At 38.0% G+C, this 21,406-nt stretch overlaps 1 protein-coding gene across 2 annotated transcripts in view; it reads right to left on the reverse strand.

Annotated features, from left to right (window-relative positions):
• Window positions 1–14,698, reverse strand: part of LOC103974103 (UPF0613 protein PB24D3.06c) — a 41,500-nt gene extending 26,802 nt beyond the window's left edge. The window contains exons 1-4 of one of the 2 annotated variants that reach the window (XM_065165624.1): window positions 14,363–14,502; window positions 5,638–5,922; window positions 4,523–4,599; window positions 3,360–3,465 (exon numbers count right to left, since the gene is read on the reverse strand). In XM_065165624.1, coding sequence (XP_065021696.1) covers window positions 3,360–3,465; window positions 4,523–4,599; window positions 5,638–5,709 — 255 coding nt within the window. In that variant the 5' untranslated portion in view covers window positions 5,710–5,922; window positions 14,363–14,502. Of the gene's footprint in view, window positions 1–3,359; window positions 3,466–4,522; window positions 4,600–5,637; window positions 5,923–14,362 lie in introns of both variants that reach the window. The other variant, XM_065165623.1, reaches the window with a different exon arrangement.
• Window positions 14,699–21,406: the final 6,708 nt, after the last annotated feature.

A 21,406-nucleotide genomic window follows, 5' to 3' on the forward strand; every position in this document is an offset into this window, starting at 1 on the left:
ATATAAAACTAGATAACATTTTCCCATTTCAAATTCACTGAATATATAAAAACTCAATAAACAACATGTGCAAGTCTTTATTTGTCTCTTTACTTTAAATAAGTAAATACAACAATAGTGGGTTTAAATAGGCGCTCGGGTGCTTGCGTAGATGCTCGGGTGAGGTGAGGCGAGGCTCGAGCACCTCAAGCCTCGATCAAGCAGTGCGCTTCAATGAAACACCACCTAGGCACTCACCTGAACCCAGATGCAGGGCGCCTCGGGCGAGAGCCCAATTGAAACAAAGCATTTGATTGAACAATAGCTTAGATGGTTCGATTGAACCAAGTAATATAATGTTACTAAATTTGCACACGCAAACCCTGCCCCCCGCGCGACCCCAAGCCATAAACCCTACTTCGTGCGCAGCCATTGCTTTCGCTGCCATCGCTTCCTCTACCACTACCTTCACCGCTGACGCATAGGACTGAAGCTTCCTTTGCCATCGTTGGACAGGTCCAAAGGTCTAGCTTTCGTGTGTAGTTCCCTCCGTCATCGTTGCTTCCGTTTGTAGCTCCTTCCACCGTCGATGGAGAGGACCCATAGCTTCCTCTACCACCAACGAATACATCTGAAGCTTCCCTCACCCACGATGTCAGCGTCCACTTCGATTGAACCAAGTAATATAATGTTACCAAATTTGCACACGCAAACCCCATCCCCCCACGCGACCCCAAGCCATAAACCCTACTTCATACGTAGCCATTGCTTTCGCTGCCATCGCTTCCTCTACCACTACCTTCACCACTGACGCTTCCTTTGCCATCGATGGACGGGTCCAAAGGTCTAGCTTTCGTGTGTAGTTCCCTCCGCCATCGTTGCTTCCGTATGTAGCTCCTTCCACCGTCGATGGAGAGGCCCCACAGCTTCCTCTACCACCGACGGATACATCTGAAGCTTCCTTCACCCACGATGTCAGCGGCCACAACTTCTGCCATTGCCGCTATCACCATCTGAAGCTTTCTCCGTCTCTGCTATTGTCATTCGCAACTTCCTCCGTCGCTGCTACTGTCATCTGAAGCTTCCTCCGCCATTGATGATGCTGTTCGTAGCTTCCTCCATCGCTACTGCTATCATCCGAAAGTTCATCCGTAACCGCCACCCTCTCCTTTTCCACTTTCCACTGTTAGTGACTCTTTTCTCCTCTCTAACTATTGTTAACAATAGATTAAATACTGTTAATAGTAGATTGTTAACTACTTTTAGCATATAATAGTCTTTATTTAGATTTTAGCAATATTAATCATTATTTGTTAATTATATTTTTTTATTTTTTTTATTTTAATATTTCAAAGTGCCTTGTTTCGCTCATGCGGGCACCTAGGCAAGCATTATAACTTCAACATTATAACTTCAACATTATAACTTTTGGTTTACTGCTTCTTCACTCCTAACAAGCTGACTTGAGCATTGAAAGACCAAGTTCCCTCTCAGTCCCACCATAAGCCCCAGTCATCATCCAAATGGCCATGGGTTTTAATTTCGAATAATATCGTCCGGTACGGGCAGTACGTACCGGTACGCGGACCGCCCGCTACCGGGTGGAATGCTCAATATCACCCTGTATTGGACTATACGGGATATATCGGACGGTAACGATCAAAATTTCGACTGTTACCGCTCAGCACAACTTGGTAACAATCGATTTCTACTATTACCGATCTGCAACAGTGCTTCAACGGCCAAAATAATCGTTGGAGCCCTTTCTTATGGGTTTTTAAACTCATCTTCTCCCCTATTTCACCCATACACTCTCTTAAACTACCTCAAACTCATTTTTTCTCACATTTACACTCTTGTAAACTCTACAAAGCAACGATTTGTGAATTGACAATTCAAATGATTTTTCTATAGATATTTCAATATTTACAAAAGAGCAATCCGTAACGGACCGAAATACGAACCTTACATAAGGCTATTCCTCAAAGTCCGAAAAAGATACATGATACTATTCTTACATAATTTACATTGGTTTTGCTAAATTTATACTATTACTATATTTATTTCTAACTTAAAAACCTTATCCTAATTTTTTTTTATTTTCAAGTATTTTCGAAGGATTTTATGCCTAAATTAGGTGTAGGCATACTGCTCGGTACACAGTACCGTATCGTAACGAGCGAAGCTCGAAACCCCGGTATGGTACGAAATTTTAATCCTTGTAAATGGCTTATAAACCATCTACATCTTGTTGGTCCAAAATTCTTGGCAATTAAAATTGGCATTGTTTGTGGGAATGATGTTGGCAATAGAGAGATGATGGACCAAAGAACAAAATAGACTTCGACACATGATTACTAACCATGCACTTAAAGAAATCCTACCATCAACTAGGGATTAGATTTGGCATGGTAACATGCTCAACGTTTAGAAAGCTATCATCATTGACAATACATCCATTATGATTGCAATGGCAATGGTGGAGCGAATATCAATACTTAAGATGCTTTTGGTTGGTGATTTCCCAATGTGGCCAAATACATAAATGCCCCACAAAAATTAAAAATGCAGTCAGAGATTGGCAGATAAGAAAGCCCTCAAGATGAAACAACATAAGAAGGTGAACCTTGATAGCTAGGCATCTATATGTCATTGATTATTCCAAGCATGGTTTGCAGTACCGGTCCGTACCGCCCGGTACGGGCGGTACGTACCGGTCCGACAGGCTTCCGGTACGCGGACCGCCTGTTACCGGTCCGGTACTGTAGCAGTACTGTAGCAGTGTAGCACTGCTACAGTGCTCGACACGCCTGAATATACCGCTCGGTACACCTGAGTGTACCGAGCGGTATACCGTACCGTACCGGTACCGAGCCCAGGTCGAAACTCTGGTACGGTACGGTATTGCGAACCTTGATTCCAAGTGCCAAGGACATGATGTCGGTGATGATCAACCCATGTGCTAATATTAGCATATAAACTTACCCTGATCATATAAACTTCTGTCAAGTTATACTTTGGACCAGATGATCCATTACAATAAGATAATTTCAATATTATGCTCAACTATATCATTATTTTTTTATGATCATCATCTATGATGGGTGAGAGAGAACACATAAGCAACTATAACCTCATAGGCTCATACACTGTATTTTAACAAGTTTAACTTAGTTAAGTCAAGGGAATTAATAAAATTTATTTTTAATGGGCTAAACTAAGTTCATGAGACATCTTAAGGAGAATGATGCAGAAATACATGTAGTATGGAGTCAAACAAGGATCTTTTTTGTGGTTTTTATATGTTTCACATAAAAGAAACCGAATTTAACAAAAAAAAAATTAGCAATTACACAAGTAATAAATTTAGGAAGTCATACTTGATCTAAGCTGGAAGTGCCATATCCAATATATGATGAAGACAGCAAAGGTTGCACCAGGGACCATTTTGCATTTTCCAACTCAATAGATAAAGGTTCCAAGTATCTGCAAAAATAATGGGGTTTCTTGAATTTGGCATAATACAAATAAAAGAGCACTATACAGAAACTTGTATTATCTTCTTCAACAATATAAAGAAAATAGAACTAAAAGCTTGGGGGAACTATAATTTGCCTATTATGGTTCAAATTGATTCATATTAATTCACTCCTGTTCAAGACATGGATTAAAATCTTGTTCCAATATCAATACCAGCTGGCAGCTGAACCAATATGGTACTGATACAGAGCAGGCATACCAAACCGAAGTAGGGGTTGGTATCATCCAGACCAGAGTAGAGAGGATTACAAGAAGACAGAGGAGGAGAAGGCAAAGCAAGAGGAAGAAGTGGAGGATGAGACAGATGAGGCAGAGGAGATAGAGGAAAAGGAGGAAAAGGAGAAAGAAAAGGTGGAGAAGGTGGCGGAGGACAAGTAAGAGGAGGCAGCAGCACTGTCACCAAGGAAATAAGGAGGCATGGCAATGAGTGTTGCATCAGTTATGATGATTCATGCCATAAGCGTTTTAGCAAATTGAATTTGTTTCTTTATTACTAAATTTTGATAAAATGATCTGCTGAGGATTGAATTTAAATTTTAGCTCTGGTTGAGACAGTTACATGATCAACGAATATACCATATGTTATGATTTGGTCATCATCTAAATCTTGAGGCAACAAGAAATAACTCCTAGCTCTGCCATAAGAGGAACAAGGGGCCACAATGCACAGGATATTAGAGAAAATGAGGGGTTAATTTGCTGAGGAAGAGAGGCCTAGAATTGCTGAAAGGAAGAGCCGTATGTATTGTGAATAATCAGGTCAAACTACATATTGACAAATTAATTTGCTCAATGTGAATGACACGACCAGAACTGAAGTATGAATAAAGTTTAAATACTACCCAACCAAATTATTCCTGTAGGTGATATTTACAAATGCAAGTATGCCAAGCATTTAGACTTGATTTTGATACCAATAGATGCATAGTACAACCAGGTACAACAATTATTAGATACAAGAAAACTCTGACAAAAAGTGCATGTTAAATTAAAAGAAACATACTCAGTTGCCAATAATCCATCTGTCAAACCACCAACAAAAATGACTTGTTGGTTGAACTCACCAGTTTTGAAAGCAACCTACAAAAATAGGAGTAAATATTATCCACTTATGGATTAAATTTTGCCACAACCCACTTATGAATTGATATTCTCCAGTTTCTAGTTGTATATTGTACATAGTATCAGATTGATAAAAAACTTAGCATTTTGCATAGGAAAATAGAACATTGAGAACATACTATTCAGCCAAATGAAAATCATCATTCTCAACTGAAGAATGCAAACATGTATCAATTCTCTAGACTAATATAATATCATGGTAGTTTAGAATCTTTAGATACTTTTGGCTTTCACCAAGCAAGCGTAATCAGTCACAGATATGCACAACATTTTAAAATACAACAGCCTGTGCTGAAAAGCAAGCCACCGGGTCCATGCTAACTGGCTCAAGGCAACAACATGCATGAAGGTGTATCGATACAAATTTTGGTATAGCATAGACCCTTGCATCAATACCATTCTGGCATGCAAGGATGTGGTCAGCATGGGACAGAACCTACCAAAGCTCAAAACCATGCTTCACAATGTGCCTAAATTCCATTTAGATAAATCCAAGACAGGTCACTTCCACCTTTGCCCAAATTTCAATTCAGAATCAAGAAGACTGCGTTGAAGGTTTGACAAAGTTCTAAGATCAGATGCTCACATCATCTCTCCAAAGTTGGTATGTAAATATTGATCAAGGAAAAGCTCATGTGAACAGCATCACAGGTAAGGATTTATGTCCTCCAAAGTTGTCGTTGGATCTTCCATTACCCACCTAGCATTAGATCTAGAATGTGGATAGCACATGCATTAGGATTCAAAGCTAAAAAAGCTACAGGCCTCAGTTTTAGGCATAACAGTCATTAATCCCCAATTTAGTGGAACCAGTCTCATAAACTTAAATCTTGATACAAGTGCCATTCAAGTATTGGATTAATGCCAAGCATGTAAAAGAAAAGTTGCAAACTAATGAACCGAACCTCAGATGCATTAAGTCACTTATTGAACCGAAAGTAGGCAATGTGAAATCAAAATCATAGGTTGGCATAATCAAGGATTGAAATTTCGTACCGTACCAGAGTTTCGAGCTTTGCTCAATACGATACGGTATAGTGTACCGAGTGGTACACCTAATTTAGGCATAAAATCCTCTGAAAATACCTGAAAAATAAAAAAAAAAGTCAGGATAGGGGTTTTAAGTTAGAAATAAATATAGTAATAATATAAGTTTAGCAAAATCAATGTAAATTAGGTAAGAATAGTATCACATATCTTTTTCGAGCTTTCAGGAATAGTCTTGTGCAAGGTTCGTATTTCGATCCATTACGAATTGTCCTTTTGTAAATAGTGAAATATCTACAGAAAAATCATTTGAATTATTAGATTATTTTGTTATAATATAAACTTTAAAATTCAAATGAATTAAAAAATCACATATGTAGATATACTTGATTACTGATTATACCACCAAAACGAACGATGGGTCTCCACAAGTGGTGGATCGGGGTCCTTGATCCTATGCATCTGCATATCAATATGATATGTTTGTTGGACTCAATCCTGAAATTGATCCCACGATATAGTGTGTTGATACACAGTATGCCATTGGTTCATCAATGTGGTGATGATCATAGGTTGATTATCATTAATCATATTTGTCCGAGGCAACTCCTGAGGCATGTATTGGTGAATGTTAGAGCTTCTACTTTTGCTACTGATCTGATGCTCCGTATTATACTGTTGCTCGGAGAAGTATGACCAACTATCACCGTACTACTGTTGGTCGTACTGCTCTTGATTAAAAAGTTCTTCCTCTTAATCCTCCCAAATTAGCCTCGATTGAATTCATAAATCATTGCTTTGTAGAGTTTAGGAAAGTACAAATGTGAGAATAAGAAAAAGAATGTAAAAAAAATGAGTTTGAGGTAGTTGAAGAGAGTGTGAGAGTGAAATGGAATGAAATAAGGGGGAGGATGGGTTTAAAACCCATGAGAAAGGGCTCCATTGGTCAATTTGACCATTAGAACACTGTTACAGGTCAATAACAGTCGTTTCGATCGTTACCAACTTGTGTCGGGCATGTACGATCGAAATTTCAACTGTTACTGCTCGATATAGCCCCGTATCATCCGATACGGGGTGAGATCCAACATTCTGCCCGATAGCAAGCGGTTCGTATACTGGTCTGCTGGCGAACAAGTACATACCACCCGTACCGAGTGGTATTATTCGAAATTAAAAACCTTGGGCATAATATTTCTCACTCAGTATCATCTATAGTACAAATAAAATCAAGGATTAAAACATCGTACCGTACCGAAGTTTCGACCTTCTCTCGGTACAATACGGTACCGTGTACTGAGCGGTATACCGTTCGATATATATATATATATATATACTGGGCGGTCCGCGTACCGGTTTATTGTTAGACTGGTATGTACCGCCCGTACCAGGCGATATTATTCGAAACTGTATATCTTAGATAAAATAGTGTAGGGAGAGGACAGAGAAGAATTAGAAAGTAGTAAACCTGTAAACGAAAGTAGACATCATAGGAATAGGATGTTCCAAATGTTTATCTTACTTGCTTTTTATATTATCTTACACTATGCATGTAGGACACAGCATTATCTCACAAGCTACAAATTAAAAGTTTTCGGTTTTTGTATGAGTTAAATGATGGTAATCTAATACTATAGTATCTTTGTACAATATGATTGATATCAGGGTTTTTAATTTTGTACCATACCGCCTGGTATGAGCAATATGTATCAGCCTGCCAACCTATCAATATACGGACCACTTGCTACTGAGCAGTATCAAATTTTTGGCCTCGTATCGGGCGATACGAGGTTGTATCGGGCAGTAATGACTGAAATTTCGACCGTTACCGACCTATACCAAGCGGTATCGATTGATTTCGACCATTACCGACTTGTAACGGGCGGTAACGATCGAAACTGATCGTTAACTATTGATAACGGTCTTCAAACAGTCAATTTGACTATTGGAGGCATCCTAAAGGGTTTTCAAAATCTTTCCTTCTTCCTCTTTCAATCCATTTCACTCTCACACTCTCTTAAACTAATTTTTACTCATAATCTCTCTTATTCTCACATTTTCACTCTTCTAAACTTAACAAAGCAATGATTTGTGGATTGAATCAAATTTAAGAAAACTAATTTAGGAGGATTAAGAGGAAGAATTTTTTAATCAAGAGATATGTATTCACTTTAAAGATTTTTATTGATTTATAAGATGATTAAGCGTATTCTATATGATGTATGACTTAATGTCTAATATATTGTTTGATATTCTTTTGATTGTATAATAGTATTAATTAGGGAGTAATTAAGGTCTTTAATGTTGTGATTAGTGTATTTAATATTGATTTATTTGAAATTAAATACTTAATAGGTCAAATGTTTATATTTCATGCATATTAAGTATTGGATCATATGTTTGTGATGGTATAATAGGTTTAATTAGGTTTTAATAAAGTTTTTTAATACTACGATGAGTGATTTTAATGATAATTTAATCGAAATTTGATCGATATTGAGTCAATTCAATATCTTTAATACCTATTAGGGTGTATGACATATTTAAAATATTCAAAGATAAATAATTAGTAGGTAATTAATTATGATAATTGTGTGATTATTGTATCTAATGATGATTCAAATTGTAATTTGACCTATAATTGATCAAAATTACGTATTTAATGTTGCTTTTATGTATTTAACATATTATGGTAAAATAGGTTTAATTAAGTTTTAATAAAGTTTTTTAATGTTGCGATTAGTGGTTTTAATGATGATTTAATCGAAATTTGATCGATATTGGGTCAATTCAACATCTTTAATACCTATTAGGGTATTTGACATGTTTATAGCTTATTTGATTTAAATTTGATAGGAACATGACACTAAAGGAATAGCCATATAATGATGCTTGGGCTCATGCCCAAAAGATGGATGGGAACTACCATCATTGACAATGTATTTATTGTGACTGCATTGGCAATGGTGTAGGAATCACTCGGGTGAGATACTCCGACTTCGAGTCACTCGGTTTGCTACTAATTTCATTGTCTTAAAGTCATTACAACAAAAGAGGCAAGGCCTCAAGGCAATGATCACCTCATAGGAATGGTCTGATTCTAGGTATTCGAGATTAAGCGATCGAAAGAAAATGAAAAAGACCATTCTTTCTTCTGGATTTTGGAAGATCGTGATTGAAATCATAAAAAGTATGGAACCACTTTATGTTGTCCTCCGTAAGGTCGATATGAACAAGCGTCCATAGATGCCTTATCTTAAACATATGCTAATCAGAGCAAGAGAAGAGGTCAAGAAAGCATTCAAAGATTATTTTAAGGCCGACTAATACCTACTGATCATTGATCGTAGGGCTGAAGTTCATATGGACCTAGATATCTATAATGTAGGTAAATTCATATTCAGTATAATTTAATTCATAATTTTTATTGTATAAAAAATTCCTATTAACAAAATTATGTCTTGCAACGTATTATCTAAACTCGACAATTCAATTTCAATATGCTTTTGGAACGCAAAATGATTTACTAACAGCACTAAGAAGTGTTATATATCGACTCTTGTCAAATACTACTGATACAACCAATGCTATTATGGAGGGCTAATTATTCCGAGATTCAATTGGTCATTCTCTGATATTGTAGTTGTATCGTGTCATTAGATTATGAATCCTAGTAAGAAAAAATTACACATATTGATTATCAACTATATTTGTTATGCTAATAAAATCTTATTTATATCTTTTCGCAGTCGAGTAGTGTCTACAATATGGAGGGAACGCACCAAATGTAAGGAAAGTTGTCATTCATGTACTTTCACAAACAACAACATCTAGTGGTTGCGAATGTAATTGGTCAATGTTCGTATTGATTCACACTAAAGTCCACAACAGACTATCGCATAGACGCTTGGAGAAACTGGTATATGTCCACTATAACATACAGCTAAGGTTGCAATGTGCCGAGCTGGACAAAGAGCTAGAGGAACTAGAGATTAATCCTATCAACCTCTATTTCTACAACGAATATTCAGAGTCGATGTTAGAGTGGGTCGAAGCGATAGAGAACCAAGAGGATCCTCTACTTGATGAGGCGAGAGATCCTCATCGTCCTTTGTGTTTTATTACCGAGACAATAGAAGAAGAGGAAGTATTAGGATCCCTTTATTTTTTAAGCTTTGAACAATGTTTTATTGAGTTGGTCTAATTCAGTAAGAGTGGGATAGGAGTTTATTTGATATTTATTTATTAAGAGTTCAAGTCCTGGTGAACTCTGGGTAAAACTCTATAAATAGGAATGTATCTGTTTCTTTTCAGCAATCAATGAAATATTATCCAGTCTTTTGACAAACCTTAGGAGGCCGATCCTCTCGAAGTGATCATCCCTTTTCTCCTTCTTCTTCTACGATAAAATCCTAGGGGTCTTATCATTTAGTATCAGAATAGCGATCCTCGACATTCTCGCTGTAATTTCTCACAACACCTCGCTGTAACTATCATCTAAAAAAAAAAAGAGGTGAAAGCCAGCGGCCACGCCCATCCTCCTCGCAGTGAGAAAGGGTCGCTGCTTCCCGGCCAACAACCACCACCGCCACTGCTTCTCAGCCAGCAGCCAACCCCCTCATTAATAATAATTCCATATCTACTTTAATTTTTCCTTTGAAAATTACTGACCAGTATGATAAACATGATCCATTTTTTGTATCTTTACACCTCTGTGAGAGAAAGACCTAATACTATTTGGTATTTTGATAAACCACTTTTGATAATAAGTGAGAAAATTTTAAAGCAGTGAATTAGGAATCAATCTTCCTTCTATTAAAATTGGCTATTCTAACTACCCAGCCTAAGCTCAAACTACCTTACAGCCTCATTTGATTAAAGGCCCAAGTCTAAGAGGAAGCCCTAGATAAGGAAGAGAAGGGTTAGATAATTTGCAATTGACTGTAAATTGATTTCCTAGGAAGATTGCCTTGCTCCAAATGAATAGGAGTAATCTTAGGTTAACTTAGAAACTGCGACTCAACTGCACAAACAGGAGTAGCATGTGCTCTTTAATCAACATAAAGAGCAACAAGGACAAAGCATCTCCTTGCATGAGGCTTTTGTTCAAACAAAACTATTTACGAGTGTCATCGAAAGGCTTGAATATTTGTTTGAACAAAATATCTCTTAACAAAGAGAAACATTTAGACCCAAAGACCCAAGCATCTAATAGAAAGAAAACTCCGTGAGATGTATCGAAAGCCTCTTAAAGTCTAGCTTCAACAATAACCTGTTCGGCTTGTGAATGACAGAATAACATATCAATTTATCTGTGGCCTTAAAGTCATGATATTGCAAATCTTGTCCAATGAGGTTGTACTACATATATTTTAGCCTCAGAACCACAACAGATGCTCCATCTTGACGATACAGGAAGAAGCCACTATGGTCAAGATGTGGACCATGTACTTATAGCAATGACTTACATCTTTGTATTGTGGATGCTCAGAAAATTCCTAAACCCAAATAACACCTTCCTTAACCTTGACATCAACCTAGAAGATTGTCAAGAAACCTAATCTAAATAGCCAAACCAAGTTGGCTTTGGGACCCATAGTATCTGGGAGGGCCCTCTAATAGATCCCAACAACCAATCAACAATTGGATATTCAATAGCACCTTTTGGTGACATGAAAATTTTCATCATCATCCTCCCAGCTATACTCATGATTTGATGACAATTATCTGGGAGGGCCCTCTACTAGATCCCAACAACCAGTCAACAATTGGAAATTCAGAAGCACCTTTTGGTGACATTGACATGAAAATCTTCATCATCATCTTCCCAGCTATACTCATGATTTGATGACAATTACCTGGGAGGGCCCTCTGCTAGATCCCAACAACCAAATCATTAATAGGATATTAAGCAGCACCTTTTGGTGACATGAAAATCCTCCTTATCATCTACCCGGCTATACTCATGATTTGACGACAATCAGACCCACTTGATTTGGTAATAGTGCCAATCCTAGTTGGCATAGGATAACAGCATTATCTTACTCATCTGTGAATTACTGAGCTACATCCATGTCAAGTCAGAATTAGGACTCCTATAAAATTGACCATTGGAAATGGCCTCCAAGAACTCCTAAAATTAGGAATATTATTGTATTTTAATTTATATTTTGAAAGACAATATCTGAAAGTCTTTAGATTCCTTTGTCAAATTTGTGTCCAGAAGCTCTAACTTAGATGTCATATAAGTCAATTAGTTGTTTTCCCTTTTAAAGATGTATTTGCAGAGAGAGATATGGCGAAGAAGAGAAGAGAGACAAGAATATAAAAATAAAAAGAAGGGCCTTCGAAGTGCTGCAGATCCTAGCTGAGTTTCATGAATAAAGACCTAAATGGTGCGCATCACTAAGGACAGTGTCAAAAAAGGATTATCAAATTCAACTAGTATTCCAATATCGGGGCATGAAATCAGAAAAAAAAAATAAACATCCTATCAAAAACAATCACATAGATGAAGGCCAAGATTTTATGATTTGAAAAACCTGTCAAATTGGTACAGAATTGAGATACTAGGGTATATATCAACATGTACTGCCCTGCATTGCTTAGCAAAATAACAAAAGAAAAATGAATGATATATTGAGTGATACTGAGCTACACGTTCCAAACCAGCACTTGGTTGGACTGATGATATGTATCTATCTAGTAGTATTTTAGACCATGATGAAGGCACATTTGTAGAGAGTAAAAATGGAAAACCATTCACTAGCCTGAAGCAAGAACCTACTTGAAAATTTTTAGTGAACAATTAAGGAGAAAATTGGGTTTAAAGTTCACGAATTTAGAAGCAATTTTAGTCTTTAGTATAAGATTGATAAAACCATAATTAAAATGTTGAAGACTACACTTGGCATGATAGAATTCCACAAATCCACTTAGAATGTCCTATTTAATGTCATTGCAGAATTCTTGAAAAAATTCCATTGACAATCCAAGAATGCCCTTGCTAGAGAAAAAAATTGAAATTGGTTGCAAAAACAGCTTCCTCAAATCTTTCAGCATGTGTGGTGTAAGTCCTGTTATGTTCTACTTTGCATATCAATTTGAAATGGAAGTTATGAAAGTCTATACAGAAAGATCTAACAAGCCCTACAGGGATAAAAAAAAAAATTTAATTGCATTGGCAACAATAAACCCTTTACAGTTCCTCTCTGTCCCATTCTTGCCTTCTCTCAATTTCTTTCTTCTCTTTTCTTCTCTCTCTCAATTTATCTTTTGGAGGACACCTTCTTCACTCGAAGAAAGAAGGCCCATGATGGATGGGGAAATATCCTATCAAAGTCAAAGGAAATGGCAAGATGTTCTTCTATTACAATGATCTAGGCAACAACTCTGCACTCCTCTTTCATTTCGCCAACTTGAACCATTGGTTCTCATGCCCTTCAACTTCTTTCCACCTCAGCCCATCATCAGAAACTTCTCTTAATATTTTACTTCACGATTTTTCAATCTATCCTCAGCTTCCACAAGAAAGCTTCCTACCCAACCTGAAGGTGGTCTTCTTAAATTGGAGATTGGATATTAGGTGATCATCACGTAACATCCTGAATCTTGAGTGACATCTTTCTGGTGCCTGACTATAGATCTTAATCCATAAGCTTTATTCTCACGATCTCTCCTCTTAGATCATCAAGTCAGCAAGCTTGACTTCCATTTCTCTCTTGCAAACAAGTTCTGAATCGCCTTTCAGAAAACCCAAGCGTCATCTACTAGTGTGTCGTGAACATTGAACCCAACTTTGGATGCTCATAAATCTCTTTCCCATTAACTAAGAATTTTGGCATATCATGTCAAGAATGGGTTCAACATAAAGAAAAGAATCAAGAAAACAGAATTACCACCAACAAAGCCCCTGGGAAATGGAAAAAGACGCTTTGTTCTTTTAATGCTTACAATGAATTTAATAGGATTTTTGGATTTTGAAATCACACATATACATGGCCTACTAAGAGATCCAAAAAGGCACTAAATCAAGTTAAGGAATTTAAACTCATGTTCACTCACAAAATTAATATGTAAAGATCCAACTGAATCTGTCAAAGATATATACATTGTTTACCGACGTCAAAAATTCCTTGAAGACACTTGACAAAATATATTAGAATGCTAATTATATGAGGAAAATACTTGTGATCCAAGGGTCACAATAATTCAAGAGGCAAAGAAGATGAAAGACCTTTTCTTTGGTGACTTAAATGGGTCTTCAGTGAACTAGTAGATTAACTTAAAGGCATACTAGGAGGAAACCTCGAATATACATACATATATATCGCCGTCAAAACTTCATCCTGTCAATAGAAAAACCCAAAGATACAGTGAAGGAGATAGATACAAGAATCAAAAGTTTGCGATGCCTACATGAAATTCAAAAGATTCCTTCCAAATAGAGCCAAACCAAAGATAATACTAATTACGGAAGATAATTTAGGTTTCGAAGGAGGAAGTGTCATGCAGGCGATTGGTTCAAAAATCGTTCAAGAAAACCTAAGTCAACACTAGCCTGCGGCCCAACCGAAAGGGTATGTCTTCGATTCACGCATCAATAATTCAAACATCAACACCACACAGACGGGAAGATCGTTGATATGAACCAGAGTTATCTTCTAATCCACAACAAGCAAGAATGCGATAAAGGACATAAGCATATGATCCTACTTCTCAAACATTGTTGTACCTGAATAGGCTTGGGGCCGTACTTGAACAGAGCACCACGGAGCTGGTTCTTACGACTCCCCGGGCCGACCCCATCGGTGGACACGGCGATCGAGGGAGCGCCGCCGCCGGAGCTGGACTTGATCGAGCGGCCGCGGACAATGCCCGCGAACCAGGAGGAAGACGAGGCGGATGAGGAGAAAGACGGAGAGGTGACGGAGGGATCCATCGCGCCCGATCTAATCTTCCCCTCTTCGATGCTGTCACCCTTGGAGGTACATGCAAGGAGAAGGGGATGGATGGAGGATCTAAATGCCGCTTGCGCAGGAGAGCTCTGAACGGGCAATTATATTAATATTTTTAAAGGATTGGAAATTGCCTAATTATGACTACCTGCAGACTTTACTGAGTCGATGGAATTATCGAAGACAACATTACGAGGATCGGATCGGATCTGACGAGATATTACAATCAATATCGTGACAAATTAGAAGTTGACTGGCTCAACATCACGGCTTAAGTCTGGAGTTACTGACATGGCAGCCGCAATTTGAAGACTTAAGTGCCGGCTGATATGCGACTTGAGCCATGCATTCGAATGCGACAAGAAATATTTTCATTTTCATTTTTATTAATTTAATTTGATCAGCCAGCAAGCAGAACTAAAATTGGAGTTCAACCGACCCAATTAAGCAATTAAAATAAAAGATCAGTTAGATCTCAATTTGCGTTTGCCGTCTTTAGCATATCCGATTAATTCGATTTAACCTCTTAGAAGTAGATAAGAATCGTCCAACACTATTTTGCTCTAATTTTTTGATTCAAACTCCTCTTTCTTCGACTCTCCCACCCACCAGTATATGTGGTGGAGTTCAATAATAAATAAAGGCAGCGTAGCAATCTGCTGACGCAATAAAAAGGGTGACGGAGGCCAAAAACGTTGGTGCTGAAAAACACACGATTCCTTGATCCAACTTGTTATCATGACCATCAAAATTCTCTTGGTTCTCTAGTGTTCAAAACTTGTTCCATTAAATGTAAAACCCTCATGTTTAGTTTCTACATCGAGGTGCGTCAAAATCAAATTTTTAATGACATTATGAGTACCTGATGATTGTAATAGTTATTCACTCGACCTCGACTTTTTATGCTAATCATCATCAGACCTATTTATTCTCTCATTATGGCAAACCAAATAAAACTACCTATTTAGAGCCAATATCCTTTTGATCTCGGTCAAACTTTTAGTTCTTTGATGTGGGATAACGGTTGTTGTTGGCAAGTGTTTTTTTTTTTTTTTTATAGTTTTAATAAGATTCAAATTACTGAATTTCAAGTGTTATAAAGATCAGTAGTGAGCCAGATTTTATTTATTTTATAATATTATATGAATCTCAATGTTTTAGTAGGAAAAAGATAGAGAAAATTAATTCGGATGCCCCTAATATTTTATGTACTTGGGAGAGGGTGTACAAGGAATTTTCAGCTTGGGTTGACTAAAAAGAAACTTATTTTTTATATTTAATTTTTTTAAAATATAATTTTCTCCATAGGTATAAGCACGGGTTACCAAACCTTGCATTGTGTCTTCTGTTTTTTTTTATCTATTTGTTGATTTTTATGATTTTACTTTTTGGTAGTTAAGTCTTTTCTCTTCTCAACAAACTGCTATCAAAATCAGAAAGATTCGATGATAAAAATTTCAATAAAAATATCATTAGTTATTTTTATATATTTTTTCATGAAAAAATTTATGTAAGAAATAGTTTTATCCTATGGTAAAGAAGGATGAATAGTTTTCTTATTTAGTAAGACCTAATGAGAATATTATATTATAACTGAAATCGACACTAAAGATGGGGTAAATTAGTGCTTACGTAAAAACGTCGAAGATTTGAAAACTTTGTTCGATAAAATCGTATCGAAAATACGTTTGAACTTAGAGAAAGTATGAAGTACGAGCAGTCAGTAAGCAATATAAAAAAAAAAGCAAAGAAGAAAAGGTACACCAATTTATAATAGTTCGATCATCATGACCTATATCTACTCTCGATTCCTCCTCCGTTGAGGTTATCGACTTCCACTATTAATCTTCTTTCAATAGATAAAGATCAACTACCCTCTTACAACTATATTCTTCTTTTTATAGGTTTAAGAGATAATATTTACAGTTTTCTCAACCCTCCCTTAAATAGAAATTACACTTAGAGAAGAGGAGGAGAACTCTCAAGGGATTACAATAGAGTTTTCTCACTTAGATCATAAGTTTTTTATTAAATTTTTTTACTTGGGCAAGCAAGAAAAATTATGGTATTTGTAGGCTCCAAATGGCTTCAAAAATAGAGCTAAAAAGTGTCTTATCTTGGGTTTCTGAGGTATTAGCGGTACCATCGCTTGACAACCCTGCTCTAGCGGTACTACTACTAGTCTGAGTGGTATGACCATCTGATAGGGCCTCGGAGATTGGGCTCTGACAGTACCACTACCCCGCTTGTGTGGCATCACCGCCTAGCAGCATTAACTACCGACCGTACCACCACCCAGACTACTTGGGAGGCTAAGCTTCAGGTAGTTCCATCGCCAGCCCTGGTAGTGCCACCACCTAATGTGGCTCCAGGTCACTGAATAGGTCATCCATCGGGCCCAATTTGATTCGGGCTCAATAGGCTCTTAATTGAGTTAGTATAATTTCTCCTTAAATTAACTCAAATTGACACCTGACTATTATAATTAAGGTTAAAACAATTATAATATAAGCAATCTTAGTTATCCGGCATGTCAATTGTTCATCTGAACTTCCGATGAACTCTTGACAAACTTCCGATGAGCTTCTGATGCATCGTCCAAACCTTTTGGTGTAATGCTCGATCCATCCATTCTCAGCATATTGTCTGATTCTTCTAGCCTGATACCCGATTTTTGACTCTAGCCCAACGTCTAATTCTTTAATTGTTTTGTCTTTCCATGATCGTAGATAGTTATGCATCACTTTTCTCAATACATAGATTAAATTATAAATCAATTGATTTCATTATCAAAATTCAAGATGTTAGGATCTAAGAGCGGCACTACGAGGGGGGGGTGAATTAGTGCAGCAAATAAAAGCATTGATTCCGAAAAATATTTGTTTCGATTCAATCTGTTTTGGAAAGAAACTGAACTTGAAAGCTTTTATAAGAGTGCAAAGAGAAGGTTAAACAAGTTTGCAGTAATGTAAATTGCACAAATAGAAAAGCAAACCAGAATTTAGAGTGGTTCGGTCGTTGTGACCTACATCCATTTCTAATTTCTTTCTGATTTCTCCTCCATCGAGGTCATCAGTGTCCACTAAAGGTCTTCCTTCAATAGGCGAAGACCAACCACCTCTTTACAATGATTTCTCCTTTTCTCAGGTTTAGGAGATAACCCTTACAAGTCTCACACCTCTCTTGAATGATCTCAACACTTAGAAAGGGAGGAGTACTCTAGTACTTTTACAACACATTAACACTTCAATGACTCAAGATTATGCCAATACTTTCATGCCCTTTCATGCAAAAAAGGGTGAGGTATTTATATGCCCAAATAGCTTCAAAATTGGAGCAAAAAAGTGTCTCATCCTGATTTTCTAGAGTACTAGCGGTACCATCACCATTATTGGGCGATACCACCACATGATACCTGACACTAGGCGGTACCACCGCCTAACAAAGCTCGAAGAACGAGCTCTGGCGGTACTATCGCCTGACAGGGGCGGTACCACCATTGGCAGCATTAACTGTCGGTAGTACCACCACCCAAAACACTTGGGAGACCGGGTCTGCCAAGTTGTGCCACCGTCGGTCGTGATTTCAGGTGCTGAATGGGCTATTCAATCCAACCCAATTCAGCCATGTTAAGGGCCCAATTGGCCCATGATTGAGTTAGTGGGATTATCTCTCGATCCTAACTCAACTAATGTTCTAACTACGATTAAGGCAAGCAATTAGTCTAGTATGTCGATTTTTCTTTTGGCGAACCTCTAGTGAACTTCTAGGCAAAACTTCCGGCGAGCTTCCGGTGAACTCTCGACGAACTCTTAACGATCTTCCAATAAACTCTCGGTGATCTTTCGATAAGCCTCTAGCGAACTTCTGACGAACTCTCGGCGAGCTCCTGACAGACTTCCGGTACATCGTTAGAATTTTTTACTCTGGCCCATCATCTACTTTATACCTTACTGTTATCATAGTTAATCAAGCACACTTATCTCAGCACATAGATTAGGTCAAATAATTCACAAATTTATTTCATTATCAAAATTCAAGATTTAACAATCTTCCCATTTTTTCTGATGACAACCAATTGGTGGAGTTAACCTTGTTAGGATCGGAGCGGCACTAAGAGGGGGGGGGGGGTGAATTAGTGCAGCGGATTAAAACTTCGATTTTAATCAAATCTTTCGTACGTTAAGAACGAAACTTGAGAAATTTAATTTGAAGGCGTATTCTTAAAGTTGCGCAACAAGAGTAATAAGGAACTAAAGCAGTAAGAAGATTTGCAGTAATGTAAATGACAATAATAAAAAGCAAACCAGAGATTACGCCGATTTTTAGAGTGGTTCGGTCAAATGACCTACTCCACTTGCGAGGCCCCTCTTCGATGAGGCTCCCACCTTCCACTAGCAAGTCTCTTGAAATAGAAGGGTAAACACCCCTCTTACAACCTTTTACAAGCAGCTCAACCTCTTACAAATTTTCAATAAGAAAGAAGGAGGAGAACTCTCTAGCAAATTGAAAACAAGACTTGCTAAGACTTTCTAAGACTTTTCTCTCAATCAAAATGCTTCTCAAAAGTTGTAACCTCAGCTGAGATTTGAGGGGTATTTATAGGCCTCAAGAGGATTCAAATTTTGGGCTTCAAAATTTGAATTCTCTTAGGGTTCCCGGTGTTGGAGGTGCCATCGCCCAGCCAGGCGGTGCCACCGCCCAGCGCTCGGGTGCTGGACGGTGCAACCGCCCAGCCAAGGAGGTGTCACCGCCCAGCCAGGCGGTTCCACCGCCTGGCTTTCCGATTCATTGGTTTGGCTTAGTTTTCGCCCAAACCAAATCTGACTTTGGGCCCAGTTGGCCCCTAACCAGGATATAGGATTATCTCTTAATCCTAATCCTAATTACAGGTGAACTACATAACACAAAAAAAACATCCTAAGCAAGTTTTTTAACCGCGAACGTCGAGTCTTGTTCCGGCGAGCTTTCCGACGAACTTCTTCCGACGGACTCCCTGCAAGCTCCCAATCTTTGTGATGACTTTAACGAGTAGCCGAGCCTTCTCGGTGATCTCCGCGAGCCTCCGACGATTTTTTCGGCGAACTTCCGACACGTTCCCGATTTCTTCTCGGTTTTCCGGCAGCATCTCCGGTGATTCTTCGGTCTCTTAAACGTCCATCGAGCTTGACTCCGGTATCCTTGCTTTATGTTTTCTGGTTATCGTAGTTAATCCTGCACACTTAACTCAATAATATGGATTAGATCAATTAACCCACCAATTGATTATATCATCAAAATCCGAGATTCAACAATCTCCCCCTTTTTGATGATGACAATTAATTGATGACGGAGTTAAACATTACTCCCCCTATCTATATGTCATATTATGAGAAGATAAAAAACACTTGAATTCCATCCCATTGGATTCAAGCATAACCCGATAAGTTTTAATCGTAGAACTTATCGTTATCCTCATTAAACAATAGTAAGTACGAAACTTCGATGAAAATCATAAGTTAAATGATACGGGACGAATTTTGCTACGATAGAAGATAAAGATTTTCAATATAAATTTCATGATATCAATCTTGTGATATTTTCAAGGATTTGCAAGTCATATAAGACATTCATATCACACAGAAGATAAAGATTTTCAATATAAATTTCATGATATCAATCTTGTGATATTTTCAAGGATTTGCAAGTCATATAAGACATTCATATTGTTGAATCTCGGATTTTGATGATATAATCAATTGGTGGGTTAATTGATCTAATCCATATTATTGAGTTAAGTGTGCAGGATTAACTACGATAACCAGAAAATATAAAGCAAGGATACCGGAGTCGAGCTCGATGGACGTTTAAGAGACCGAAGAATCATCGGAGATGCTGCAGGAACCATCCGAGAAGAAATCAGGAACGTGTCGGAAGTTCGCCGAAGAAATCGTCGGAGGCTCGCGGAGATCACCAAGAAGGCTCAGCTACTCGTTAAAGTCATCACAAAGATTGGGAGCTTGCAGGGAGTCCGTCGGAAGAAGTTCATCGGAAAGCTCGCCGGAACAAGACTCGACGTTCGCGGTTAAAAAACTTGCTTAGGATATTTTTTTTGTGTTATGTAGTTCACCTGTAATTAGGATTAGGATTAAGAGATAATCCTATATCCTGGTTAAGGGCCAACTGGGCCCAAAGTCAGATTTGGTTTGGGCTAAAGTTAAGCCAAACCAATGAATCGGAAAGCCAGGCGGTGGCACCGCCTGGCTGGGAGGTGAAACCGCCCAGCACCCGAGTGTTGGGCGGTGACACCTCCTTGGCTGGGCGGTTGCACCGTCCAGCACCCGAGCGCTGGGCGGTGGCACCACCTGGCTGGGCGTGGAACCTCCAGCACCGGGAACCCTAAGAGAATTCAAATTTTGAAACCCAAAATTTGAATCCTCTTGAGGCCTATAAATACCCCTCAAATCTCAGCTGAGATTACAACTTTTGAGAAGCATTTTGATTGAGAGAAAAGTCTTAGAAAGTCTTAGCAAGTCTTGTTTTCAATTTGCTAGAGAGTTCTCCTCCTTCTTTCTTATTGAAAATTTGTAAGAGGTTGAGCTACTTGTAAAAAGTTGTAAGAGGGGTGTTTACCCTTCCATTTCAAGAGACTTGCTAGTGGAAGGTGGGAGCCTCATCGAAGAGGGGCCTCGCAAGTGGAGTAGGTCATTTGACCGAACCCTCTAAAAATCGGCGTAATCTCTAGTTTGCTTTTTATTATTGTCATTTACATTACTGCAAATCTTCTTACTGCTTTAGCTTGTATTACTCTTGCTGCGCAACTTTAAGAATACGCCTTCAAG

Source organism: Musa acuminata, chromosome BXJ3-8 (assembly GCF_036884655.1).
Source record: "Musa acuminata AAA Group cultivar baxijiao chromosome BXJ3-8, Cavendish_Baxijiao_AAA, whole genome shotgun sequence".
Classification (NCBI taxonomy): Eukaryota; Viridiplantae; Streptophyta; class Magnoliopsida; order Zingiberales; family Musaceae; genus Musa; species Musa acuminata.